This window comes from Halichoeres trimaculatus, unplaced genomic scaffold, assembly GCF_033239565.1.
Source record: "Halichoeres trimaculatus isolate MK-OKI-2021-1 unplaced genomic scaffold, fHalTri1.1 fHalTri1_scaffold_9, whole genome shotgun sequence".
Taxonomy (NCBI): Eukaryota; Metazoa; Chordata; class Actinopteri; order Labriformes; family Labridae; genus Halichoeres; species Halichoeres trimaculatus.
The window spans coordinates 33,645,654-33,671,362 of NW_027437188.1; the positions used below are offsets into that span (position 1 = coordinate 33,645,654).

General features: G+C 38.4%; 1 protein-coding gene across 3 annotated transcripts in view; it reads left to right on the forward strand.

The window, feature by feature from the left end:
• Positions 1-1,180: 1,180 nt before the first annotated feature.
• Positions 1,181-25,709, forward strand: part of sptbn4b (spectrin, beta, non-erythrocytic 4b) — a 91,802-nt gene continuing 67,273 nt past the window's right edge. For 2 of the 3 annotated variants that reach the window (XM_074680411.1, XM_074680413.1), the window contains exons 1-4: positions 1,181-1,579; positions 16,714-16,874; positions 16,988-17,139; positions 18,501-18,674. In XM_074680411.1, the coding sequence (XP_074536512.1) occupies positions 16,730-16,874; positions 16,988-17,139; positions 18,501-18,674 (471 nt within the window). In that variant the 5' untranslated portion in view covers positions 1,181-1,579; positions 16,714-16,729. The remainder of the gene's footprint in view (positions 1,580-16,713; positions 16,875-16,987; positions 17,140-18,500; positions 18,675-25,709) is intronic. The other variant, XM_074680412.1, reaches the window with a different exon arrangement.

A 25,709-nucleotide genomic window follows, 5' to 3' on the forward strand; every position in this document is an offset into this window, starting at 1 on the left:
CAATAACACCACTAACAAACACATTCTAGGGAACCTATAACACAAATAATCAAACCACTCGTCCAAAGACAAAGTTTAGTAATTGTACTTATTAGGGCTTACCAGTCCAAAATAGCAAGGTAAATTAAAAAATGCTGACCAGACAGAAGCTCGGGTCTTAGGGGTTAAGGTTTCTTAAAAAGAAGCTGAAATGAAGCTTAAGGGTTTAATTGCTGAAATAAGGATGTGTAAAAACACTTATTTAAGAATAAGGAAAGAATTGTATGAGTTGTAATTGTTGTCAAACTTGAATAAAAGCCATCAGACGAAATAGGCCAATATACAGACCATTTACAAGTAAAATTGTCAGTTCTTGCAGCCTGTTAATACTCTTTTGCAAAATTCAGTCTGATTTTAGGGGACACATTTTTTTCTCATTGTTGAAAGTTAGTCTTTTCTTCATCATATTTTTTTTTTTTAGTATGGTTTATTTTAAAATTACAACAGCATATAAGAAACTGAACTCAGAGTCTCACTGTTTCACTGGTCGTGCAATATACACTCACAGAGTTTGGGATTTATTTTGAGTAAATTCACATTTGATGGAAATGACATGGCTTCATTGTTTTGATTGGCTTAAAAGTCGAAGCCCCGCCCATTTCTTCTTCATGGAAATCAGGGTTAAAGGGAACTCGGACGCCGAGCTCAAACGGCCTACAAAACTTTGAGTAAATTTTTATGATATAAAATTTACTTTATACTTAAGCTTTAATTCATTTATCAACTTTATATCAACGCAGAAAGCAACGTTGTGACAACTTGAGAGGTTTTCGACGGCTAGCGAGCAGCCGTTAAAAGTTAGCTAACGGTGCCTGGACGCCGAACAAGCTAGTAAGCTCTACAGATGGGTGACGTCACGGATTCGACACGATTATGCATCTTTAAACAGTCGATAACCAAAGAAGTGACTCTTAAAACAGGTAAAATATAAATAATTAGAGCTTTATTTTCTTGAAAGTGTCAAGTAAAAAATATATTTGTGTTTTTTGACGTTTTAATACCGTATTAACGTAGTCTTGTAAAAGTCTGGCTTTCTGAACTTGTTAAGCTTATCGTTAGCTAACTGAGTGAATCCCCCTCCTCTCTCTGAATCCGTCCCTCTCTCTCCACTCGCCGCACCAATGCTGATATTTCTCCCCAGCATCACCAGTGGCGAGCAAGAGGAGGAGGAGGGGGAGGAAGGAGAGGTTGTGTCAGGTGGAAACGGGGACCTCTATGGATATCATCATCACCCTCCACCGGCTCGCATCCTTAGCACCGACAGCATCTCCTGGCCGGCGGTCACCGCTGCAGACACACGGCGCTCTTTTATGCGCAAAGGCCTTGTAAATGCAGAGACTACCCCTGCTGCTGCTGTGATTTCCCTGACAGACCGCTTCCTCCTGTTATAAGGACTATTTGAGGGAAGACCCTGCTGGAATAAAAGCGAAGCGTCAGTTTCCTCCATTGATAAACCGCTCTCCTCATCGATTCAGCCGAACGACGTCTTGGTGTAAGAAGAGGACAAACCAATCCGGGAAAACTGACGGTAAAGCTGAAGGTAAGGCCGATAGAAGGATGACAGGATGTGCTGTTTCTCTGTGGGATGTCGTTTCATTCTGTCATTCCTTGTGTGGGAAAAAGGAGTCGAGGTGCACGGTGTTTTTTCCTTTTTTTTGCAGGGACGCCGGCCTGCATTTGGGTGCAGGGTACTGCAGTGATCTGGCGAGGGGAAGCGCTGTTTCATGTCTTTTTCACCTACATGTGTTACATGATGCTTGCCTGGTGAAGTGCATGTGAATCTTATCGGACCTGGTTTTTCCTCCAAGTGATGAATAGGTTAAGAAGTAGAATAGCGGCCTAGTTTATGGGCTGTGGTGTTGTTGCATGACTGTCTGTATCAGTTAAAGCTTCTTTTAACCAACACCTGAGAATATCAGATGGCTATGTTGGGTTGTGTGACCTTTAGGCGAACTGTACCTTAATGCAACAGAACTTACCGGCCATGAATCCTCAGTAATAGGCCTACTATTCAATCCTGCAGGAAGTTATGCTGTAGTGTGTCTTTGGTCTCTCTGTGACCTCGCTTTGCTTTGCCATTTCTCCCTCTGGTGCTACCTGAATCCATTTTTTGACACTGCTGTATGAAGAAACTCGTGATTAATTCACATTTGTTATGTTTGCATTAGCAGGATTAGGCAGACAGCAGCCTCGCTTTGCTCCAGCAACTCAAGAAGCTGATGCACTGTCAAGTTTTTTGATCACAGCTGCAGTGGAAAGCAGTGTAACCTCAGTTTTGCTCTGAGACTGTCACAATCAGGTGAAGTGACTGTTCGTTGGTGCAGAGTGTCCTGAAGCCATTTTCTAGATTTAACTCAGTGATAAGGTGTTGAAAGTATAATATATGGGATGCATGGTGGATAAATGCTTGGCACCATATTTATTTTGTGGAAGTTGAAGTGCTTTTTTGTTTAATGTTTCACTTTGTATTATTGCATCTTGTGTAGTGTAAGTTATGTGTCAACATACAAGAATATATCTCAGTTATGCTGCACTGTTGTCATGAAAACAGCCCGTCATATTGCATCAGGAGTTATTTTTAGAGTGTAGTAATTGTAGTTCCACATACAGAGTATTACGTTACACTCTGTAGGTATAAAAGTGCATGTACTGTGTGCACACACATACAGATTGGATATATTTTCAGATTCTAAATGATTAGAGCTAAAATAGTAACGCACACGTGTCATTAGTCTATTCCTCCACATGATACTGCTCGACAGCTCTCTTTGTCATCCTCGCTGCTCCCCCTGTCTCGTCTGGATGATAGACAGTCTCTCTGGGACACTGAAGCTCTCTTCTGCTGCTCTTGTTGTTTATCAGACCACAAGGTTACTGTTTTGATTAAGGCTTGTGGTCTTGCAGACTCAGAACTGGGCGGCGGCTGCTGCTCTTGCTTGCAGATGTTGTTTCACTCGGCTGAGGTGAAGTGAGTGGAAGTGACTCAGTGCATGGTGTAAAGTACGTACTGGGTGACGTCACGGTGAAGGGTCCAGAGTCTGTGTGAAAGACAGAGGGAAAGAAAGAAAGAGAAAGCTTAAACCCTTGTCTGAAAATCTGAGTGTAGGATAAAAATAGACAAAGTTTAATATTAGTCTGCACGGGTAAGGAGAGTGGTTCAATCTAAGTATGCTTAAGTTTCAAGGCAGCTTCTGAGCGCTTTCTTCTTACCTTAATCTAATCTTTGATCATCTAGTTGCAACATCTGCATCTACATTTATAGCAAGAATTAGCGGACGAACAGACTTCACCATATGTTCTGTGAACGACTGCAGAGTGAAAAGTAACGCAAGATGAACACTAAGAGCAGGAGCAAAGAATCACAGTAAAACATTTTAACAGCAGTAAGTGTGTGATCCATGAAAATATTAAGGCTGCAGCTATCGAATATTTTAGTATTCGGGTATTCTACTGAAAATCCCATCAATTAATCGAGTAATCGGATAAAATATATTTTTGTTTAGTTAAAGAGCAGTTGTTTTTCAAATGAAAATTTTTCTCTTTAAGAAATAGAATTTTCTGATACAGCATGTCAATAAGAGCACTTGCTTTGGTAGCTCCAAAATTTGTAAACACACTTTGACACATTTTTTGTGCCTTGTACATCTCATCAAATATTGCGGACCCAAATGGCACCCGTTTCGTAGAATGACTCATTAGTCTCCAAACTCCAGTAAAGAAGCTAGATTTGTTGCTAGTTGCTATTTTGTATAAGAGGTAGCTTGAGGGGTCTGAAAACTCTCTTAATATGGCCTCAGCTCTACTTGAAATACCACTCTTTGATCTTTTTAAAAATTAAACGATTCCTTGAGGCGGAGAAAATTACTCGAGTATTTTTTGTAATCGAGTACCTCGAATCATTCGAGGAATCGTTTCAGCTCTTGAAAATATGTTGTGCTAAATACACCTACTGATGTTTTATATAGCTTGGTAACTAGGGCTGCAAGTAACGATTATTTTAGTAATCGATTGCTCTGACAATTATATTAACGATTAATCGATGAATCAGAAAAAAAGGATGAGAATACATAATTGTAAAATTTGCAAAACCAAACATGCATTGTTATTTTAGTTATTGACTGAAACAACATATTTGAACATAATTAAACTGACCAGATGCTACATTTATACAGTACAAAAAGTGACATGAATGTATTGTCACTTGAAGAATCAACAGTTCGGAAAAAAATGACAGAAACTATATTATTACATCATCAGATTAAGAACTTATTGGGCCAAAAAGGCAAATAAATAAAAATGTGTCCTCAATCTTTTCACCTGTAGGTCAAACAGTTCACTCTCTCTGCCCTACCACTATCTGTAGCAGCTAACGCTAATGCTAACATTGGTTTAATGAACTCCTCATTGTTTTTAGATGGGGTGACGATTTAATAAAAAGACAAAAAGAGTCCTAAAAGACAAACCTTGCATTTCACAACATATAAAAGGAGTGTATGAGGGACACTCCAGTCCAGTAGGTGGCGGTACTGCACCTTCAGCTAGTTGCCAACTGTTAAATAATCCAACAAAAAGGGAGAAGACAAATAAACAGAAGACAGTTTCGCTGCAGCCCTATTTTGTTGTGCTGCACACACTTACTGATGTTTTATACAGCAACAGAAGAGGCTGAATTTGAAAGTATTCAACTGGATATTGTGTGACTAGCTTTTTTTTTACTAAAACTCATGAACCCAACTTATATTTGGAAGCAAGTTGTAAACATTCAAGTTTGTTCAGCTGATGATGATCATTTCATCATCAGAAGAAATGAGGATGCTTTGGACAGTTGTCAGTAGGCGATTCAGGTATCAGGTAGAGGTATCAGATTTGACCATATTGATAAGGAAGGATGAGTGTGTGTGTGTGTGTGTGTGTGTGTGTGTGTGTGTGTGTGTGTGTGTGTGTGTGTGTGTGTGTGTGTGGGGTAAATTAGGAGCCTCAGAGACACAGAGCTTCTGCTCCTGACTGATTAACACTGGCAGCTGTCCGTCTCTTCCCCTCTCACTTTTTATCAATCTTTCCTAAGATATGTCCTCCTGTGTCTCCTGCTCCTTCGATTTTCCTCCATTCAACCTCTTCCATGGCATTTTTTTCTTCCTCTTTTTTTCTGGTACATTTCTCTTACATCTCCACAATATCACTCTCTCCTTTCTTTTTCTGAGTCCATCTTATTCTTGAGCAACATGGAGAAAAACTCAATAGTTTCTGGGTTGTGAGTTACACAGGTTATGATGTGTAAATGTTGAGTTAAGAGAAGTTTATGAAAGATAAAAGAATTAAACCATGTTGAGTTGATGGCTAAATTTACACAGAAAATATTCCTCAAACATGAACAAAAAGTGTCTTATACATCGTAACGGTGTGACATTTTTATCAGAGTATTTGAATGTTTGACAATCCTTAAAACTTCTTCAACAACACTAATTTTCTAACATGACGCTCTCTTCGTTCTGTCTGCTAGCTTCATTCACATGATTTTTTTTAATATAGTTAGATCTTTCCAAGGAACCAAAAGGCTTTGTGCTGAGTTTCTTAAGTGAGATGGAAAACTCAGAAAGCTACGAAAGAGATGAGCAGCAACAACATAAAAGAAACACTATCAGCTTCATCTGTTTAGCTTATTTTCTCAGCTCATCTTCTCATGAGGTCGTCCAAATAACTGTCTTCATTATATGTTTAATGTTAAGTTAACAAAATGATCATATGTCCAAACATTAGTCCTACCCGTGACAGTAACTGCTGTTTTTCAAATCAGTTTGCACACATCTGGTGTGAAACTTACCCTGATACTTCCCTGATTTTGTAAAACATAACTGCACTAATTTTGGAAGAGTAAAACCAGAAGTAAGATACCAAAACTGTAACAAAGTTTCCTGACCAGCTTCTTTATCTTTTTACAATGCACTTTTTTTTTTTTTTTTTGGACAATTAAACAATAAAATGACAAAACAAGCTACAACATGATATCACAACAAGAGGAGGAAATATATAATAATGATAATAATAATAATATGATTAATGTAAATCTAATAAATAATAATAATAAAATAATAATACTAATCATAAATGAAAGAATATTGAAAAAAAGACAAAACAAGCTCATACATTAATGGGACTTAGGAACCAGTCCCTTAAAACTACAACATAATATTACAGCAAAAGGAGGATATAAAATAAAATAAATTATAATAGAATAAAATAAAAAATACTGATAATAATGATAATTATATTAAAAAAATAGTCAAATAAATAATGATAAAAATATAGTAATAAAAATATAATGATAATAATGTAAAAAAATATATATTTTCCACATGTCAGGGGTCTAGGTTTCCCAAATCATCTATCATCTACTTCCACAGTTACCACTCCAATTTATTTTATTTTACAACCAAGCCCTTGTTACAATAAAATAATTAATTTTACAATACAATCAGTCTGATCTTTATTTCTCTCATCATTTATCTTGCAAAAAATTCAAATAGGGAGCCCGTAGTTTCAAAAAAACTCTCGGTTGTTTATCCTATCACCACAGAGGAGTTAGTTATTTGTTAAATCCTGTGATGTTTCAACTTTCTTCTTCTGTGCAGAAAATAAATATTGACTTTATAAGACTTTAAACGCAAGAGGTCAAAAAGTGCTTCTTCCTGCACCTTTGTCCCACAGTTCAGCACTGGTGAGTGAACAGTTTCACTGCAGCATTTGGGGGTTAAGTTCCTGTTTCAAGGGCGTGGCTGCTGTTTGGCGTCCCATGTCCTGACAAGATCAGCGTATTATCAATCTGTGGAAATTTGGAGCTTCACACCAAACACTAATCACCAAAACACAAGTTGTAGAGTCCAGATGGAAAGGAGAGGAGGTTGGGACAGGAAGAGGAGAGAAGGAGAGACAGAGAGGGTGGGGGGCAGCTGAAAAAGTGTGAAGGATAATAAAGGAGAGAGCGGGGAGGTGGGGAGGGGCACTGATGCTTTCATCCCGCCAGCGGTGTAATGGTGATTTATTGTGGTTACCAATGGCAACAGCATAGCTGGGGGAGAGGGCAATAATAACACTGAGTGGTTTGGAGGAGAAAGCATAACGACTGACAGCTTTACACACACACACACCCACACACCATTGATTATAAATCAATAGAAAATTCTGAAATATTTCTTGTGATCCATGTGTCATCATCCTGAAATTCACTGAGAGATTAAAAAAACGACACTATTTCAAGCTCTGATTAACCTGAACAGTCGCGCTCTGTCATCAAAGAATCAAAGTTTTATTCCTCTTTATACTCGTACAGTGAGGAGACGTCAGTCAGTAACAGTAATGCACGAGGAAAGCTGAGCAGCAGTCCCACTCTGCACTCAGAGTGTCACTGACTCAGACGGGTCAGAGTCTGGCTCCTTAAACTTCAAAGTAAAGAGAGTAGCGGCTGATGGAGCAGAGACACAAAAACTCAAAGCACCGGAGGAGGTAGCAAAGACAGGCGCTCTGAATGTAGAGCATGCAGAACACACAGACAGAAACAGAGATACCTGTCCTAGAAACAAGACAAAAGTCTGTTTTTACTTATTAATAGTTTTATTTATTTATACTCATCATAGATAGACTGATATACTTTTTTCAGGAACAATACCGATACTGATTATCAGTAGGCAAGGAAGCTGATATTCATTTGCAGTAAAAGTAAAAATATTGGCCTTTAAGTGTATGTTTATTCAACAGCTCACAGGCTCAGCAGCATGTCCGATCAAGTTAAATGAAAAATGAAAAAAATAAATAGCTCCCTAAAGTTTTCCACAGTAAGTCAAGTTTTCCAAAAAAAATGGCTCTGTGTGTCACCAGTCATGTGGTACAGTGGGTGGGACAATACCAGAGACAGAGAGGCCTGGCTGTATTGGAGCCAAAATAACACAGTCTGAAATAGGGATGTCCAGATCACGATCTCTAAAAAGTATCAGTATTGGATCGGGCCAATTTTGGCATTTTTTTAAAGTATCAGTGATCAGGAATTCTAGCCGATCCTCTCAACCGATCATTCACATTAGCCAACATAAAGCCAAGATTGCTGCTGAACACCAATGCGTCAAACCAAGCACTATAAGTGTGCCCAACCTCATAAAGTTGATGAGTATGGTAAAACAAGAACACGTGCACAACCAGACACGTACGGCAATAATATCTACTTTGCAGCACCCTACGGTAACTCTAGGGGGACAAACGGCTCAAATGGCAAAAACAAACAGTGTTTCTGCTGAGCCTCACAACACACTAGATTGATTCTTTACCACAGATGATTCAGGTCAGTTAATGTTATAATCCAGTTCGAAGCAAAATGTATATTTCCATGAAAGGGGAAAACATGAGATAGTCCCATTGGTAGGGATGGGTACCCAATTAGGTATTTTTAAGGTATCGACCGAATTCTGCCAAAAGGACCGAGTACCAATTCACATAAAACCAAAAGGTACCATGTTTAGGTACCTAAATGCATCCTTGTGACTGTGAAGAAGTGGAAGAGTAGGCAATTTTCCATGCTAGACATGAACACAGCATTGCAAGGTTATATGCTAAAGAATAAATATATTAAATTGAAAACTTTTATACTTTATCATTTAAAAAAAAAAGATATTTTTTACCACATAAACAGAAAAAAGTACCAAAAACTGGTACTGTTGAGTACTGATACCGATTACCAAGTACCGGGCATTGGTACCGTATCGTTGCGAATGTGAAAAGTACCCATCCCTACCCTTTGGTGTCTAATATGTAGGTTCTAAGTCTTCAGAGAGTTGCGTTCAGGGCAGCCTCTGATTTTAGCGTGCTGTATTACATGCTAACAGTTGTCCATTGTTCAGGGTTTGCTGAAAGCTGTAAAAAGCATAGAATTTTCTTTCCAACTCAATTTATCAAGCAAACGGATCATTTCCTGTAAATGTTCTGAGAAGACGTGAAATTCAAAGGGATGTTGATGAAATTTAGGGATAGGCCGATTATCTGGGCCGATATTTGGCATTTTGGGGCATATCAACATCTGCCTTTTTTTTTTTTAAATCTGACGGCCAATATGAAACCCATTCAAAACTGTGTTGTTTTGGCTCTGATGCTTCTCTGCACAGAGTTTCTCCCTGTCTACACTGTGGAAGCCCCGGACGGTCATTTCAAATCAGTCATGTAAAACCAAACTGAAAATTAATTCAACTGCATTACATGCCTGTAAAAAGCAGCACAAATTCAATAGCACAATTCCAATTCTGTCCAGTTTTATTGCAGTTACATAGAAATTTTTGAAAACTTAAGCTATTTATTTTTTTGAGTTTTCAGTTAACTTTATAAAACATGCTGCTAAGCCTGGGAGCTGTTTATTAAGCATATGCTTGAAGGAATTTGAATGCAGTGAAGTGTTGGAGTTTGTATTGTTCAATATTTTTTACTCCAATATTTTCACATTGACTGCAAATTAATATTGGCCTCAAATATCTGTTATCAGCCTCCTTAAATACTAATAATCAGTACCGGTATTGGCCCTCAAAAAGTCCATATCAGTCTACCCCTAATGAAATTCTCCCATCTTCTCTGTCATGTTTCCAGCTTTTCATGTGATGCATTCAGGTACCCCTTGGAAACTTGAGAATCTGACGATTACCCCAGTGTTTTTAGTTCTTGGATTGGACAAATGGCTTGTAAATGTCATTCATTTGAAAATAAGTGGTATTTTGATCCCGCCGACGGGTTTAGGATCCAGAGGGTTTTCATTTCAAAACTCGCTGGACTAAGTTAAATAGACTTAATATTTTTACTATTCCGTATTGTTAACACATAAAACAAAACAAAAACTTTGCTGCATAACTTTCTCACTTCTTCAACAAAGTTTATCTTCACACCCAAAAATCGGATTGGGACTCAGTATCAGCCGATACGCAATATTAAATAATCAGGATTGGGATCGGGGGCAAAAAAGGCTGATGCCGATGTGGCTCAGAGTACTTGATATCGACATTGATTATCAGCCACGCCAAGAATCCGTGTATCCCTATTGTTAATGCTTCTCTGCTGCACATGCTCACTAGACAAAAACGATAATTAGCTGCAGGAAATGATTTTAGCTGTTGTACTTTGATCATGTTTGTCATGTTCAAGAGTTCTCTTTTTCATGCTGTCCCTCTCTCACACACACTCACAGTTAGACACTCATACGCACACATACACACACACAGGTGATGTCTTCTTTTTTTTCCCGCCTCATGGAGAGATCAGTGAGGCTGCTGCTGTCTGCACGTTTGATCCCAGGTTGTGACTCGTATCCTGGACCAAATCAAACACGGTGGCTCTGTTCCCCATGGAGTCAGACACACTCCACCTGTAGCTTTTTGCAGACTGAGAGTCACAGGACACGACACTGTGTCCTTTACCTTTCTTCTCCAGGTTGAATGCTTGGAAACTTTTGCTGACTGTTGTGTAACTGCATTTTTATGAGCAGTATAACAGACCTTTGGACATAGTTTTCTAGCTTTCATGGCATTGTTGTCAGAACTGATGTTTAGGGATGCACCAATTGGACTTTTCAAGTCCTGTTATTGATACTGAAACCTGGGTTTGGTCTGGAGAAAACTGATACTGATCTAATCTGCCAATTTGATTAAGATTCTTCAATATTTCTAATTTTTGCAGTTTTTAGTGTAGATAAATGATAACTATGATGATGATGATGACTACACTATAACAGGAGCCATGTTTTTCCCAAAAGTGCACATCACATGTGAGTCAGTTTTTAGTATTCATTCAGGGATCTGACATCTCAACTTTTTTCCAACCCAGCTTTTAAACAAAAGGACTAAAACAAAGGATTTAAATATAAAAAAGAGAGATTTTTGAACAAAAAATTCACAGTTTGAAATCGTTAATCTGCAAGACTAAGAGTAATCACAGTTGGACAGTAAGCCTGAGCAGTGGATAAGTGAGGAATTAAACTAGCACATGTTGTAAGTTGCTGTTGCTGAAAAAAGTGCTAAATACCTCCAAACTGCTAAGCAGCTGGTGTTATCCTTCTTCCTGATTTTACTTATTCAGTCTGAATCAGAACTGGTACTTGATACCAGGATTAGATCAGTACAAATTTCAAGTCTTAAAACAACTTTTATGGTCATTTGATTCCCTACCTAACCTTAACACAAGAATTAGGGTTGCAAAAGTCTGGAAATTTTCAAGGTTGGAAACTTCCCACAGGAATTTACGGAAATTAACAAGAATTGAAAGGACTTTTTTTTAGCAGACATAAGATTTTTAGATTACATAATAAACAAATTTTTAAGGGAATTTGGGGAATTTTCTGTAACTAAGTCTAAATGTTATGAGTTTAAATTATATGTATCCATTACTTAAAGTTAAGACATACCATCAAACATATTTATCTTGGTACAGTCATCAAAACTCACCTTGAGAGGACGTCTAAACTCCAAATCCAGAAATGTGGTTTCAATGGAAATGCTGTCTTCAGGTGAAGTAGTGACTGATAATGATCAAATTAGTTTGCTACACAGCTGAAGTTGCATTCAATCATGTTGTTTCAAGATTTTTTTTCTAAATAAACTAATAAATTAATTTATTCATATATTTTCATTTTTATTTATTTGACAGAACATCTAAACTACACATCCAGAAATGTGGTCTCAATGGAAATGCTGTGGACTGGTAAAGTAGTGACTGATGATGATGGTCCAATAAGTTTGGTACACAGCTGAAACTGCATGAAATTATTTTGTTTCAAGATTATTTTTATTTTTTTTATTTTTATTTTTTTGATTAATTAATTAACAAAGTAATTAATTAATTAATTTATTTATTTATATTCATTTAACAGGACTTCTAAACTACAAGTCCAGAAATGGGGTTTTAGTGGAAATGCTTCAGACTGGTAAAATAGCCACTGGTTATGATTGAATGAGTTTGGTATACAGCTGAAATTGCATTCAATCATGTTGTTTCAAGATAATTTTTATTTTTTTATCATTTATTTGTATTTATTATTTTTCATTATTTATTTTATTATTTTTTCTATTTTTTTAATTGTCAATGTGTGTTATTTATTTATTTATTTATTTATGATTTTTTTTTTTAATTGTCAATGTGTGTTATTTTTTTATTTATTTATTTATTTATTTATGATTATTATTTATTATTTATTTATTTATTTATTTATGTATTTTATTTTTTTAATTTTTTAATTTATTTTTACCATGATTATTTCTAACTTCATTCAAGTTGATAAGAAAAAAAATAATTGAAAAAAATTCCCACCCAAAATTTCCCAGGATTTTTTTTTTTTAAGTAATTTCACTTGATGGCAACAAAAACCTGAACATTTTTCAATATCACTCCATGGAACTTTTTAGGAAAATCACCTGAAATTTACTGGGAATTTTCCAGCTTTTTGCAGCCCAACTCTGAAAGCTGTCAAATCTCTGAATTCACGTTGAGGTCAATTAGAGGTGTGTGTGGTCATATGTATGTGAGTGTGTGTGAGCCTGGTTGTAATTGTCAGTGTTGTTGAGCCCACTCTCCAGCCCGGGGCGATCTGATTCCTCTACAGCTGAGTCTGATGATTAGATTTAGGGTGAGAACACAAAGTCAAACACACATCAGAGCAGTCTGTGAGCCGTGAGTCTGATTGATTGGAGGACATCAGGTGTTTGAGGTTAGGCAAGGATCACACAAGGAGACCAGAGGATACACACGCGCAGTTGCTGACTGTAATTACAGCGTGACAGTTTGATGTATGGAAACCTTTCTGTTGTGACGTCCTCTCCTGTTTTTTCAGTCTGATGGTCTTATCTTAAAGTTTTATATTTCTATTTTTCATCAAACCTTTACCACTGCGAACGATAGCATGCCTCCATCTTCGTACTACATCTTTATTTTTACTCTTATCAGGTGGAGACAGGTCTGACTGTCTCGTATTTTAGTCAAAGCTTCTTCAGGTGGTCCAGTTTACCTTTAAGTCATATTTCCTGTGGTTTTACTTCAGTGGCTCTTCTTCTGTCGTCTCAGCTTCATCTCGCTCTGAAATGTTTTCCATTATTCTCTCCAGGGAGAACGGCGAAGTGCGCAGCAGCCCCCTCCTCTCCGTGTCTCACGGGGCACGATGACATTTACTCGATATGGCGACATTGTTTTCCAGTGGTTTAGGTGTAGCGACAACTGTGCGCCTGGACTTCTTTTTGTAGATGATAGGAAGGGAGGGAAGGGATGGGATGGGAGAGATTTACGTCAAAAAGAAGCCGAAGACGACAGAAACACTCAGCATCAACTATGCTTACGTTTTAATTTATACACTTTTCTGAAATCCTTCAAGCCTATCAGTGAAAAGTTCAGTTTTGTTAACCGTAAGCCTGAAATATAAGCACTCAGCGTCTGAAACATCTATAGGCCGGTTAGGAGGAGAGCATCTAATGCCATATTTCATGTCCTGAGGGCTCATCTGCTCTTTAACTGAGTGTATTCTGTATCCATCCATCATGTGTTCATACACAGAGAGCTGGGGGAGGCGCTGCTAGGTGTGTGTTTAATGTTTTCTGTCACAGACAGTTTCTTCATGTTTTGGTTTTTCATTCGTTTTTTATCTCATCCACATATAGGAAGCAAAAAGTGACCAATCAATACAGAGGAAGTTTTTTAAAGGATGTCTGGACATTTTATCTGCGGTATTTATATTAGGGATGTCACTTTAATGCTTCAATTAGATTAAATTGTTGACAATGTAAACACCCAAATTACCTAAGAAGAGTGGACCCCCTTCTTTCATGTCTCTCTTCCTGTTTTTGATTAAAAAAAAAACAGACAAAACATACTTTTTTTGATCGCGTTCATCTCTGGCGCTCCATCCTTTGATCGTCTCCATGATCCCCGTCGTCTTTTCTCACGATGGCGCCGCTTGTTCTCTCTGAACTACCGTGACACATCCCCAGTTGGAGCGTGAGCTGCCTGAACTTTTCTGACTTACAGCGTCTCTCTATGTCTCTGTCATCTCACATCTTCTCCTCATATCCCTGCTGAGCTCTCATCCAAAGAGCACACCGCTCTCACACACAGTAGTTAATGAGCAAGATTTTGATTGACAAGATCCACCAGACCCCGCCTCTATAGACGTCAATGGCAGCAAACACAGGCATTTTAATATCGGCCAGTCTTTGTGTATTGATTTAATTAGTCATGTACTACAATTTTCTAATGCCCTGGAATTCAAATTCTTTATTCGGGGACCTTAAACAGATATGAGATTAAAACGTGATTAATTTGATTAATTAATCACAAATCCTGTAATTAATTCGATTAATTTTTTTAATCGCCTGACAGTACTAGTTTTTATCCGAATGCTTTGGTGGCATATTGGCATTGCACAGTTTCCTATGAAGTAAAGCTTGATGGTAACTTAAGATATGATATTTATCTCATATTTTACTGTGAACAGACATTCATGCATTTTCATGTCAGGATTAGAGATAGACCGATTATCTGCCAGGCCAGTTATCGGGGCCGATATTTGGCATTTTGAGGCATATCGGCCTTTTTTTTAAATCCGATGGCCGATAAGAAAGAAATTTAAAACTGTGTTGTTTCAGCTCTGATGTAGCCACTCCGCTGTCTGCAGTCACTACTCAGTTGCAGTGCAGTTATTACAGTTATATTGAAACTTTGGAAAACTTTATTTACTGAAGAAAACTTTTGCTTTTAATTTTTTTAAGTTTTAATTTAACTTTATAAAACATGCTGCTAAGTCTGGGAGCTGTTTGATAAACTCAAAATTTTGACACCAATTTTTTCACTTTGACAAATTAATATCTGCTTCAAATATCAGTTCTCGGCCTCCTTGATTAAAAAATAACCAGTATCGGTATCGGCCCGGAAAAATCCATATCGGTCCATCTCTAGTCAGGATTATTATAGTTAACGAAAAACATGTTTGTTATCTGATTTTTTTTTTTTTTAATGAGGCTTCACAAAAACAATAACCTGCTAAAACTGTACCGTTAGTTTACAAAACCAACTAAATTATAAAACTATAGAGAAAATGTCAGTTTTTTTCTTTGTTGTTATGTACGTCACAAGTTAAAACTCTTTGCATTGGTTAAAAAGTTTATTCATCCTGTTGTTAGCCCTGATTTCTTTATCTAACACAAGCTTCTCATCAGTAAGGAGAGTTCAGAGCTGCATGAATCTTAAAGTGAGGAGGCAAACAGAGAAACGCTTGTTGCGGTCAAGTTATTTCTGTCTTCAGCGTGATATGATATGATATGCAATAAAAACGGCAAAATTCATAAATCGGGTGAATAGCACTGTCCCAGCTCTATCAGAAAGTGTTTTTCTGGTTTAAAAATACTTTTTAGTCTGTTCAGATTTTTGTAGATGCCTCAAACAAAGGCTAACAGCAAATTTTTGTCACTGAGGCTGTTTCAGGAAAGATCTTTTCAAGAGTTAAGTATTAGCTTTTTAAAGTGAGGGTGTAATTTGTGAATCTTCATATATATTTATGTGTATATTTTTATTTAACCTTTATTCTTACTAGAATATTCCTAATGAGATGCAAAATCTCTTTCACACACCAGTCCTGATCAAGACAGCAGCACAAAAAGTCTGACACAGAGGGCAAGACAGGACAAGAGACGACAAGTAAACATTACAGCATTCAGCAATATAACAAGGGCACAAGCTCATCAAACGATTCTTAATTCTAGTTTAAACGGACAAAATAATCCATTGTGAGGTGAAGGAGCAAAAAGACAGAAAGCACTTTGAACGAAAACAGAACAAGTCTGAGGAAGCCAGTAACAACTTAAGGAGTCAGTGAAGAGCAGAGATAAGACGACAGATCATTTAGTACAGCCCTACAAAGAAAGATAAACCAATGCACCAATGCAGCATGGGAAACTGAGTCCAGCGTCATCAGAGGCAGAGGCAGCATACATGAAAACCCAGGTATTTAAAAGTTGGGACACGTTTCATCACTTCGTTAGTCAGCTTAGTGTTTTGTTACAACTACTCTTTGATTAAACACTTCAGAGTTTTGCGTCAGAGCTGATGTGCGGATATTTTTGGGATCTTTCACCTCACGTCTCAGTAAGGGTCAGTTTTTATTGACCTTAAAATGCTGTCTGCTAAAATTTGATGTCAGTCTCAATAAGTTTCAAAGATCACCTGATGACTGTCAGAAAACTGAATCTGCATTATTTTTTGTTTGGTCATGTCGAGCATTTCCATTTCTTCCTCCCACTCTGAATTGTGCGACGTCTTGGTGAAGTTATTTTTATCTTCAGGTTCTCAGCTGTCAAACGGAGAAAGAGGAGAGGACTAAATTATTTTACTTTGGTCTCCTACCGTCCTTTGAGTCATCAGAGATTTTCTATTTTTAACTCGTCTTTTGTAAAACGCTCTGTTGCCAAGGGTAAAGGCTGCATCATTCATAAAATGTACGAAACAAACAAAAGGGACTATTTTAGGCTCTGTTTGGGGGTGAGGCCATTTATGGATCTGGTATTAACTCTCATTTTTTTATTATTTGTGAGTCATGTAACTAACGTGCTGTAGAAGCACCTGTGTGGTTATACATGTTAGATATCAGAGGCCAGTAATGATGGATCATCCTTTCTCCAGCAGGGTGTTGGGCGCGATGGCTAATGCCTCCCCGGACCTGGACAACGCGGAAGCCCAGCGCCAGCTCAACAACAACAACCGACCAATCGGCTCCGGGTTCTGGGAAACTGAGTGCACCAGCTCCAAGCTGTTTGAGTGCTCTCGCATTAAGGCCTTAGCAGGTCAGAGGTCATACGTGACTCTGTACTTACATCAAACACACTGTCATGGGAAGTTTGATAACAGTTTTGGTCATGTGACACTGCTGTGAATCTAACGCTGTGTTTCCTCTCAGATGAACGCGATGCGGTGCAGAAGAAGACGTTCACCAAGTGGGTAAACTCCCATCTGTCCAGAGTTTCCTGTCGTATATCAGACCTGTACAACGACCTGAAGGATGGGTACATGCTCACCAGACTGCTGGAGGTCCTCAGTGGAGAGCTGCTGGTAGGAACACACAACTTCAAATGTCTTAATGAGTCACAGTCATTTCCTGAGTGTCATTCAACCTGCAACAGGCAGTGTTGGGAAAATTACCTAAAAAAAGTTATTAGTGAAAGTTACTCATTACTTTCCCAAATAAGTAAATGAATTAATTCATTTTTTTAATCTTTAATTTTGCAAAAGAAGTCAGTTTTGAGCAGGTTTTTCTCTACCTCTTCTATCTATGACGTTGAAGTTGTGTCTGTTTACTTCCATCCTGAAAACGCCACAGACCGTTCGACTCAGGGGTCGGATAGTCCTGCCAATACCCCTGACTTAGGAGGGGCTCTCCCGCCTTTTAACCCTGTCTCTCGTTCCACTCCCGACTTGTAATTTCTCCCAATTAACCACTCATTTTAAGTCTGGTCCCGTCATGTCTGATATTTTTTCAAGTCAAAACAAGTAGGGATGGGTACCTAATTAGGCACTTTGAAAGGTACCGACCAAATTCTGTCAAAAGTACCGGGTACTGATTCATGTTAAGTCAAAAGGTACCATGTTTAGGTACCTAAATGCATCCTTGTGACTGTGAGGAGTGGAAGAGTAGGTGATTTTCCATGCTGGACATGAACACGGCATTGCAAGGTTATATAATGAAGAATAAATATGTTAAATTGAAAAGAAATATCTTTATTATTAAACAAATCAATATTTTTTTACCAGATAAGCACCAAAAAGTACCGAAAATTGGTACCATTGAGTATCAGTACCAAATGCCAGGTACCACATGTGAAAGGTACCAACCCTAAAAACAAGTCGTCTACTTGAACCTTACATTCAAACCTCAAAAAGCATCCACCCCTCTCCCTGGAGTTAGTTTGATCCAAAGACGTTGCGTGAGATCCTCTCTGACTGAGGTTACACAGACACACACAGGGAGCTGTGTGATATTTGTTGCTGAAAAGTTTCCTTTAGGACTTTATTAAAGACGTGTCAAAATGATTGTTGTCATCATTACGTGTGTGTCTGACGCTTTTCCCCACAGTTTATCTGCGAGCCAGGTTTGATACACAGTAATGCGCCTTATTTCCCTGTCGGTAACGGTGTTAGTTTTAACAGCGTTATTCCCAACAGTGGCAACAGGCAGAAACATCTGGTGTCAACTGTTTGAAAGCAATCTGTGGAGCACTCTGTTTTAGTTTCAGGAGCTGTATCTTGACATGCTTTGACAGATAATTTTGAGGTAAATACTGAAATATAAAATAATCGCTGCAGATTGTTTACAATGATGGTGTGACTACATGTTGACACTTCATGACGCCTCTTGTAAAGCTCAGATGAAGACGCTTTGGTGTAAATAGTGATAAACTTTCTTTTCCGTCCAGCCGAGGCCGACACGAGGGCGAATGCGGATCCACTGCCTGGAGAATGTGGACAAAGCGCTCCAATTCCTCAAGGAACAGAGGGTTCACCTGGAAAACGTTGGGTCACATGACATCGTAGATGGAAACCACCGCCTCACCCTTGGCCTTATCTGGACCATCATCTTACGCTTCCAGGTAAAAAAAAAAACCCCACAGTTTTTCTTTTGCATTAAGAATAAATGATGATTGCTGCACATCTTAAGTTAATCATCCCAGTATTTACACCAGGTTTTACACCAGCAATGGCATTGGTTAAAGGAATACAGCAGATGGAGTGTGTGACTTTAAAGAAACCTGTTTTTTATATGAAACAGAAAAAGGAGGAAATATTCAGGTTTTTAATTTTTTTTCTATGGGCTGAGATTTTTGCCACTAGAAACTGAATTTTTTTTTTCTGAAATTGTATTTAAGCTACTTTGAAAACTTGAGGATTTGCAGAAATCTCTGGTTTGCAAAAACTTCTGCGAATCTGTGCTCAATTACTTTTCCTCACTGTTGTAGGAATATTAAGAGTTGGATTTTTGAGTAGGTTAAATACAAATACAATCCATGTTAAAACATTAGATCCAATTTCAGATCATGCTTGACCAACAGTGGATAGAGCAGGAAACAGGGTAAGAGCAGGGGGAATCACTTCAATGTTCAGTTTTTGAGGTTAAAGGTAGGGTCTGCAGAAATTTTTGCTACTTGTTCATAAACCAAATATTCAAACCAAGCTCCTCCTCCTTGGCTCAGTGCCAGCAGCAGCACACACCCACAGCCTCTGACTGTAACTACGTGAATACGCTCACTGGCCCAGCAACCATCTGTAGCATCATGTTTGTATGTAGAAGAGACTCAAGAGCTGTACACCTGACTTGGCATGTTAGCACAAGCTAATCGCCTGTATTTGACACATACCTGGTTAGCAGAAAGCTAGCTCACGTCACTCTTAGTTGTGCCTGAAAGTGAGAGACAGTCGAGCCAAGCCTCACCCTCATTTAGGAAAAAGCTTTATTCGTTTGGCCTTTGTTTCACTTTGGTGTTTTTCTTCCTACATGCTACGTCTGCTATCGTAGCCTCTAGGGTTAGCTTCTCCCACTTGCTAATCAACGTGAAAGTCACTCACGTGCTGAGTGTTTTGTGATTTGCTGAGGTAACCACGCTTACTCTTCGCTCAGAAACGTCCCGATACAACCAAAACATCAACATCCAGGCAGAGGAAAGGGTTTGAGGCAGACATAGATACCGACACACAGTTAACAGTCTATTTTTTAAGGAAGATCCTGCAGTCTCTACCTTTAAGTTTGTCATGGAAAGACAGACTCTAAAAATAAGGCTGTGTGTGCACATCTACTTCATGGAACAGGTGTATAGGAGAGGATTGAGAGCATAATTCACAGTGATGATAATTTTTTGCCTGGTCATAGCTGTGTGCTACCGCTCCTACATGAAAATCCCTGACATTGAGCTACCTCACTGGCTGACTTTCAAGGATTTGTTTCCTCCTGTGTGACACCGAAGCTCAAACGCCGTGCTAGCGTATGTTTTCGCGGTCCTGGCTGGAGCAGGATGCTGCACAGCCTCAGCTTCCTTTAAGGCTGACGAGCAGCCGCTGGTTGTGTTTGGGGGTGGCTGTCACAGATGCTGCATCATCAGTGTGCGACAGCGACTGCAGTGTTTGGTGGCTGAAGCCTGAATGTCACAGGAGCTGAGAGGTAGCAGTCCCCTTCCAGGATGCACACACACTCACACACACAACCCTCACTGCGCTCAATCTCTTACTTGCACACTCTGTTAGTCTAACACACACTTTCATAAACTGACATCTTTCTCACACACACACTCACACTAACTCACACACACACACACACACACGCGTCAGGCCTGAGCAGCAGTGATACAGGATCAGTTCCTGCCATGTAAGTACAGCAGAAGCCGACGGCTCCGCTTTATTACGCTTCAGTGCCACAGTGTGGCTTCAGCACAAACTGCTGTTTTAGCATTATCCAGACCTTTCTGTAACATTTACGATGCACAGCCGACTGGTGGCTCTTTCTCCTGGGACACATTTTTGTCATGCTAGGCCTTACTACCTGCAACAAAGCACATTAAGCAGCAGGGATCAGGATCTAGATCTGATTTTTTTAGCGTGCTTTTCCTGTAATTAGGAAATTAAGCACAGCACAAACTGCTATTTTTTGTCCTAGATCTCCAAAATGTCAGGTTTCATCTTTAAATCTGAGTGTTAGTTTAGTTATCTTTAGTAATCTTGACTTTTTCTGGTGTGTTTGTGTCTGCCTTCGCCTTCCTCAGCGTGTGATTTAGTGCTGTTAGCTGACTACACAGCTGCCATTAGCTGTGAGCGTACTCTCATGAGCCAGCAGTTGATGGCCTCTTCAATTTTGCATGTGCTGAGAATGGAGGGCAGTGCAGAAAGTTGGCGTTAAAGTGTGTGTGTGTGTGTGTGTTTCTGTGTGACAGAGCAACTGTGAAATAAGTTTGAGTAAAGCAAAGAGGACTGGCTTGTGTGAAACAACTGTGACAACTTAAGAGAAAACACAGGTGCAGATGGCTGAAGACTTATCTAATAAGTCCAAAACTCTAAGACTGAATCTCAGTGTCCTTCCTGAACCCTGAGCCCTCATGGACTTAATAAGCATTGAGTGTATAAGGCTGCAAGAGCTGGAACTGGTGCAATCAGGAGTGTGACAGTAATTTGCTGATTCTCAAATAACCTGCATGTCATCCTGTAGCTCACCTGAGCAGCATTTAGATTTGTTATTCACCTTTTTTTTAAATAATTGTTTTTTTTACCAATACACTCCTTTAAGTCAATACAGCTTGAATACAAAATTGGAAGGAATATAAAAAATCTTTATGCATTTAATAAACTGCACATACACACATAGGTATGTGTAAAGATTCAGATTTAGGTGGATTAAGGCTGTTTTATACATTTATTCTTGAAGAGAAGCAGACTTTTATTTTTAAAGCGTCAACATTGGTTTGGATTTCCACAAATTTTGTTTACCAACTCTTTTTTAAATTTAATTAAGTGTTTTGCTTTCATTTATCCTGCCTGTTTTTTTTTTTTACTTTTTATTGACACTTGTAACTACTGTGGCCGAGACCCGCCACCGATACAAACAAAAGTACCTGCAAACAATAAAGAAATACTGCAAACAAAAATAAAACCCGCTTCAAACAACAAAGAGACGCTGCAAACAAAAATGAAAACCGCTGCAAACAATAAAGAGACGCTGCAAACAAAAAAAAAAACACTGCAAATTTAAAAAAGCGCTGTTACAAATAAAAAAAAAGCAAATTAAAGCAAATAAAAGAAACACCGCAGCAAATTCAAAAGTTAACGCTGCAAATTAAAAAGGCACGCTGCAACACAAGTGGATTACCGGGGACTATATTTGCCAACTTACCGGCGTTTCCTGAAAACAGACGAAGAAGAAGAAGACGGAGAAGTTGGCAAAGAAACAACAATAGTGGAGTGGAAATTGTTTAATGAAAGAGAAAGTAAGTGAGAATACTAGGCCTAACCAAACAACACAGTAGAAAGCACACACAGTGACATTTAACACTGGTGTTTGTTTTATTTGCAGTGGCGTTTCTTCTTTTTATTTGTAACAGAGCTTTTTTTATTTGCAGCGTCTCTTTATTGTTTGCAGCGGTTTTTATTTTTGTTTGCAGTATTTCTTTATTGTTTGCAGGTACTTTTGTTTGCATCGGTGGCGGGTCTCAGCCACCGTATGTAACAAACACTCAGAAACGTATTTTTTAAACAGTATATTTATTGAGTTTTACGTATTTTTATATCACAATACAAACACAGGTGCCACAATAGAAAAGACACCACAAAACATTCAACAAACTACTTCTCAGACTAAGTACCATATTTCGCTCAAATTACTGTCCATATGAAATAAAAAAACAGAAAATGACAGAAAACAACAGAATGAGTTCAGACATTTGAAAGTTCTCAGAGTTAACTTTCAGTTTCATAAAAAAAACTCATTCGTCTTTAATATCTGACATATCTACTCCTGTTCCCCCTTCCTTATAAATGTCACTCTTTCTAAAGGAAGTGTTGCAGTCATTCGTCCAATCTAGTGTTTAATGTTTGGTCTATTCATATTTTTGGTCTATTTAGGAGACATATATCTATAATCACCCAATCCATTTTTGTAAAAGTATTATTTAAGAGCATAAACTCCAAATAAAAAGTGCTGGATCCATAGCAACAGGTTTCAGAATAATCCTCTCTATTTCTCTTTTTACCTTCTCCCAAAAAATATTGATTTCACGACATTGCCAAACACAGTGAAACAGTGTCCCTTTGTCTTCCAGACATTTGGTGCAAAAAATCTAGGATGTTTTTATGATATTTATTTAATTTTACTGGTGTGATATAAGCTCTCATTGTCCATTTGTACTGAAATAACCTCTGTCGGGTGTATACTTATAAACTAATATTCTAAAGGACACAAGAACAATAGATAAAACAAAGGAAACAAAGGAGGGGAAAGATCTTGCTTTTAAATCAAAAATATTAAAAAAAAGAAGCCTGCGAGGCTTCATGTAGTTAACCCAGTTTTCTCAGCTTGAATTAAATAGCTCCAAGTTCTGATTGACACATGCTGTCATCTTTTCAGTTTTGTAAATATCTATTGGGATGTCCAGCCATGTTTTTAAAGAAGGGCTCTCCTGGTGCAGCTACTTCTTTGTTACAGCCTTTTTACCTGCAACCGTCAGTATGTTCAGTAAATATTCATCTTTTTTGGCAGATCTTTCGGCACAAGATAAAAAATCAAGGTCTCACTTTCTAAAGGCACAAAATGTCACAAATTAAACACGTTTAAATGTCCACATTGTCTCCGGCAGGTTGGGGAAATGCTGAAAAAATGAGGCATTTCCAATGATACCTCCATATTTTTTATCGGTTCTCCCTCAGATACGACAAACCCTCCTTTCTTCTCCCATTTTGATTTGAATGCCCTGCCTGTTTAAGGTTACATTGCAATGAATTGTGGGTAATTCTCTTTGCTATGTCTAAAAATGTGACTACATATGGAGAGAGTACGAATAAGACTAAAAAAAAGTCTGAAAAGACACCAAGGGAACACAACCAAAAGGCCAACATGTAATAAGAAGTAGTGTTTGAGGTTTAAAATACAATTTTTAACGTTAATGTAGCACAGCAGTCTGGATTATAATCTGTATTTTACTGTGGTGGTAATTCAGAGTTTAAGAGTCTGTGTCAGGTGGGCGTCACTCATTAGACGAGCAGAGGGGAAGGCGTGAGTCCATACAGCAGCCTCCTGCCTGAGGGGGAGGGTCTCAGAGAGTCTGAATCCAGGGTGAAAGGGGTCATCACAATCCCTGCAGCACGCCTCAGGGTCCTGGAGGTGTCCAGGTCCTGTAGGGATTGGCAGATTGCATCCAGTCCCTGTCTGCTGCAGAGCACATGATAAACATCAATGCAACGAAAATAACATCAGCTTCAGATTTATCAAGATGGTTTCATTTAGAAATGTTTTAAACTGATACACAGTTGAGTCTGAATATATTTATCTGTACGATGAAAAGAACGGCTTCCTGTCGTCTTTTCCTTGCTCACCCTTACATCCTCCTTTCCTGCTTTTCCCTGTCCTGAAAGAGTTTGCTTTGTCCAGTCAGCAGGTAGGGCCACACCACTGCAGTAACAGAACACAGGCAGAGCAAGAGGAATAGGGGAGAGGAGGGAGAGAATGGACGGTCAGACAGAAATCAGTCTTAGTTTTTAGAGAACAGCACGGAAATTATCAAGCTGTTATTTTCAATACTTGCATCATTGGTTCTTCTTTTTTTATCAGTTTGTCATCAGCAAAAAGAGAAATACACCCATTTACTACATGTTCATGCACAGACATTGTGTGTTTATGTGTCTGTGCACATTACTGTGGCCTGATTTCACCAGCAGCAGCTGATTCCAGGGTGTTAAGTCCCCAGTTCGCTTAGATCAGTGTCAACGTGATGTGATCAGTTGAATGGCTGTCAGTGTCACCAACAGTCAGGCGTTAAATAAAATCCTAAGATCATTTTGCTCCCTCTGTCTCTTTGTAATTACTTTCTTTTTTTCATGTGTTATCACAGAGAGAACAACATAAACAACAAAAAAACGCATAGGACAGTCGGCGTCAAAAAAAACTACCCTGTCCTATTCCCCCCTCCCCAAACACAGCGTCAACAACATTCAGCCAGACAATCAAAAAATAAATAAAGGGGAATAAAAGGGTTAAAAGAAGATGTATAATATGTATACACACCTTTATACCTTACAAACTCTTAATCACACACGTGCACATATATATTCATACAATAGATTAATAATAAAAGAATTATATTAAAAAAAAAGGGGAAACATAAAAAGGGCTCACAGAGTCATGCTGGTGGCTGCCATGTTTTCAACATAAACGGTTGCCAAGTTTCAAAAAATGTCTTGGTACAACCTCTAATGGTGTATCTAATCTTTTCTAGGTGGACAAGACACATGACCTCCCTTATCTATCGACCATGTCCTGGAGTATCGAGTCTTTCCATTTTGATAGATTTAGCCCTCTGGCCAAAAGAAAACAAAAAGCTATCATGTTAGCTTGATAGCTACTTCAGATAGCATTCCTGGGAAGGACTCCAAACAGCAGAACTAGTGGAGAGGGCTTGAAAAGATGAATTTTAGGGCAAGGCCAGAACATATGTGACAATGTAGCAGGAGCCTGCTAATGCCGGTCACATGTTGGGTCCAGCTCAGTCTTAATTTTAGCTAGGGATGAACAATTAATCAAATTGCAATATGGTATTATGCAATTTTCAAATTCCAAAGGCTGCAATTAAAAAAAACAAAGTTTCATGTCCACAGACCTGGAGGAAATACAGTAAATTGTACTGGTTAGTCCTCACAACATGGAGAAGTCAATCTGCTGGGGTTTTTTTTTGGCAAAAACCTGTGAGCTACAGAGATCTGCAATACTGACTGTGGCTTGCAGAGCCATACCTGACAGAAAAGGGTTAGGGCCACTGAAAATTTTATTTTAAAAAAAGTTCTTTTTTTTTCCTACAGTTTGTTCTGGGAGAAAAAAAGTAAGAATTCTGAGATTAAATTCTGATTTTTCGCCCTGAACTCCTTCCACAATAACCCTT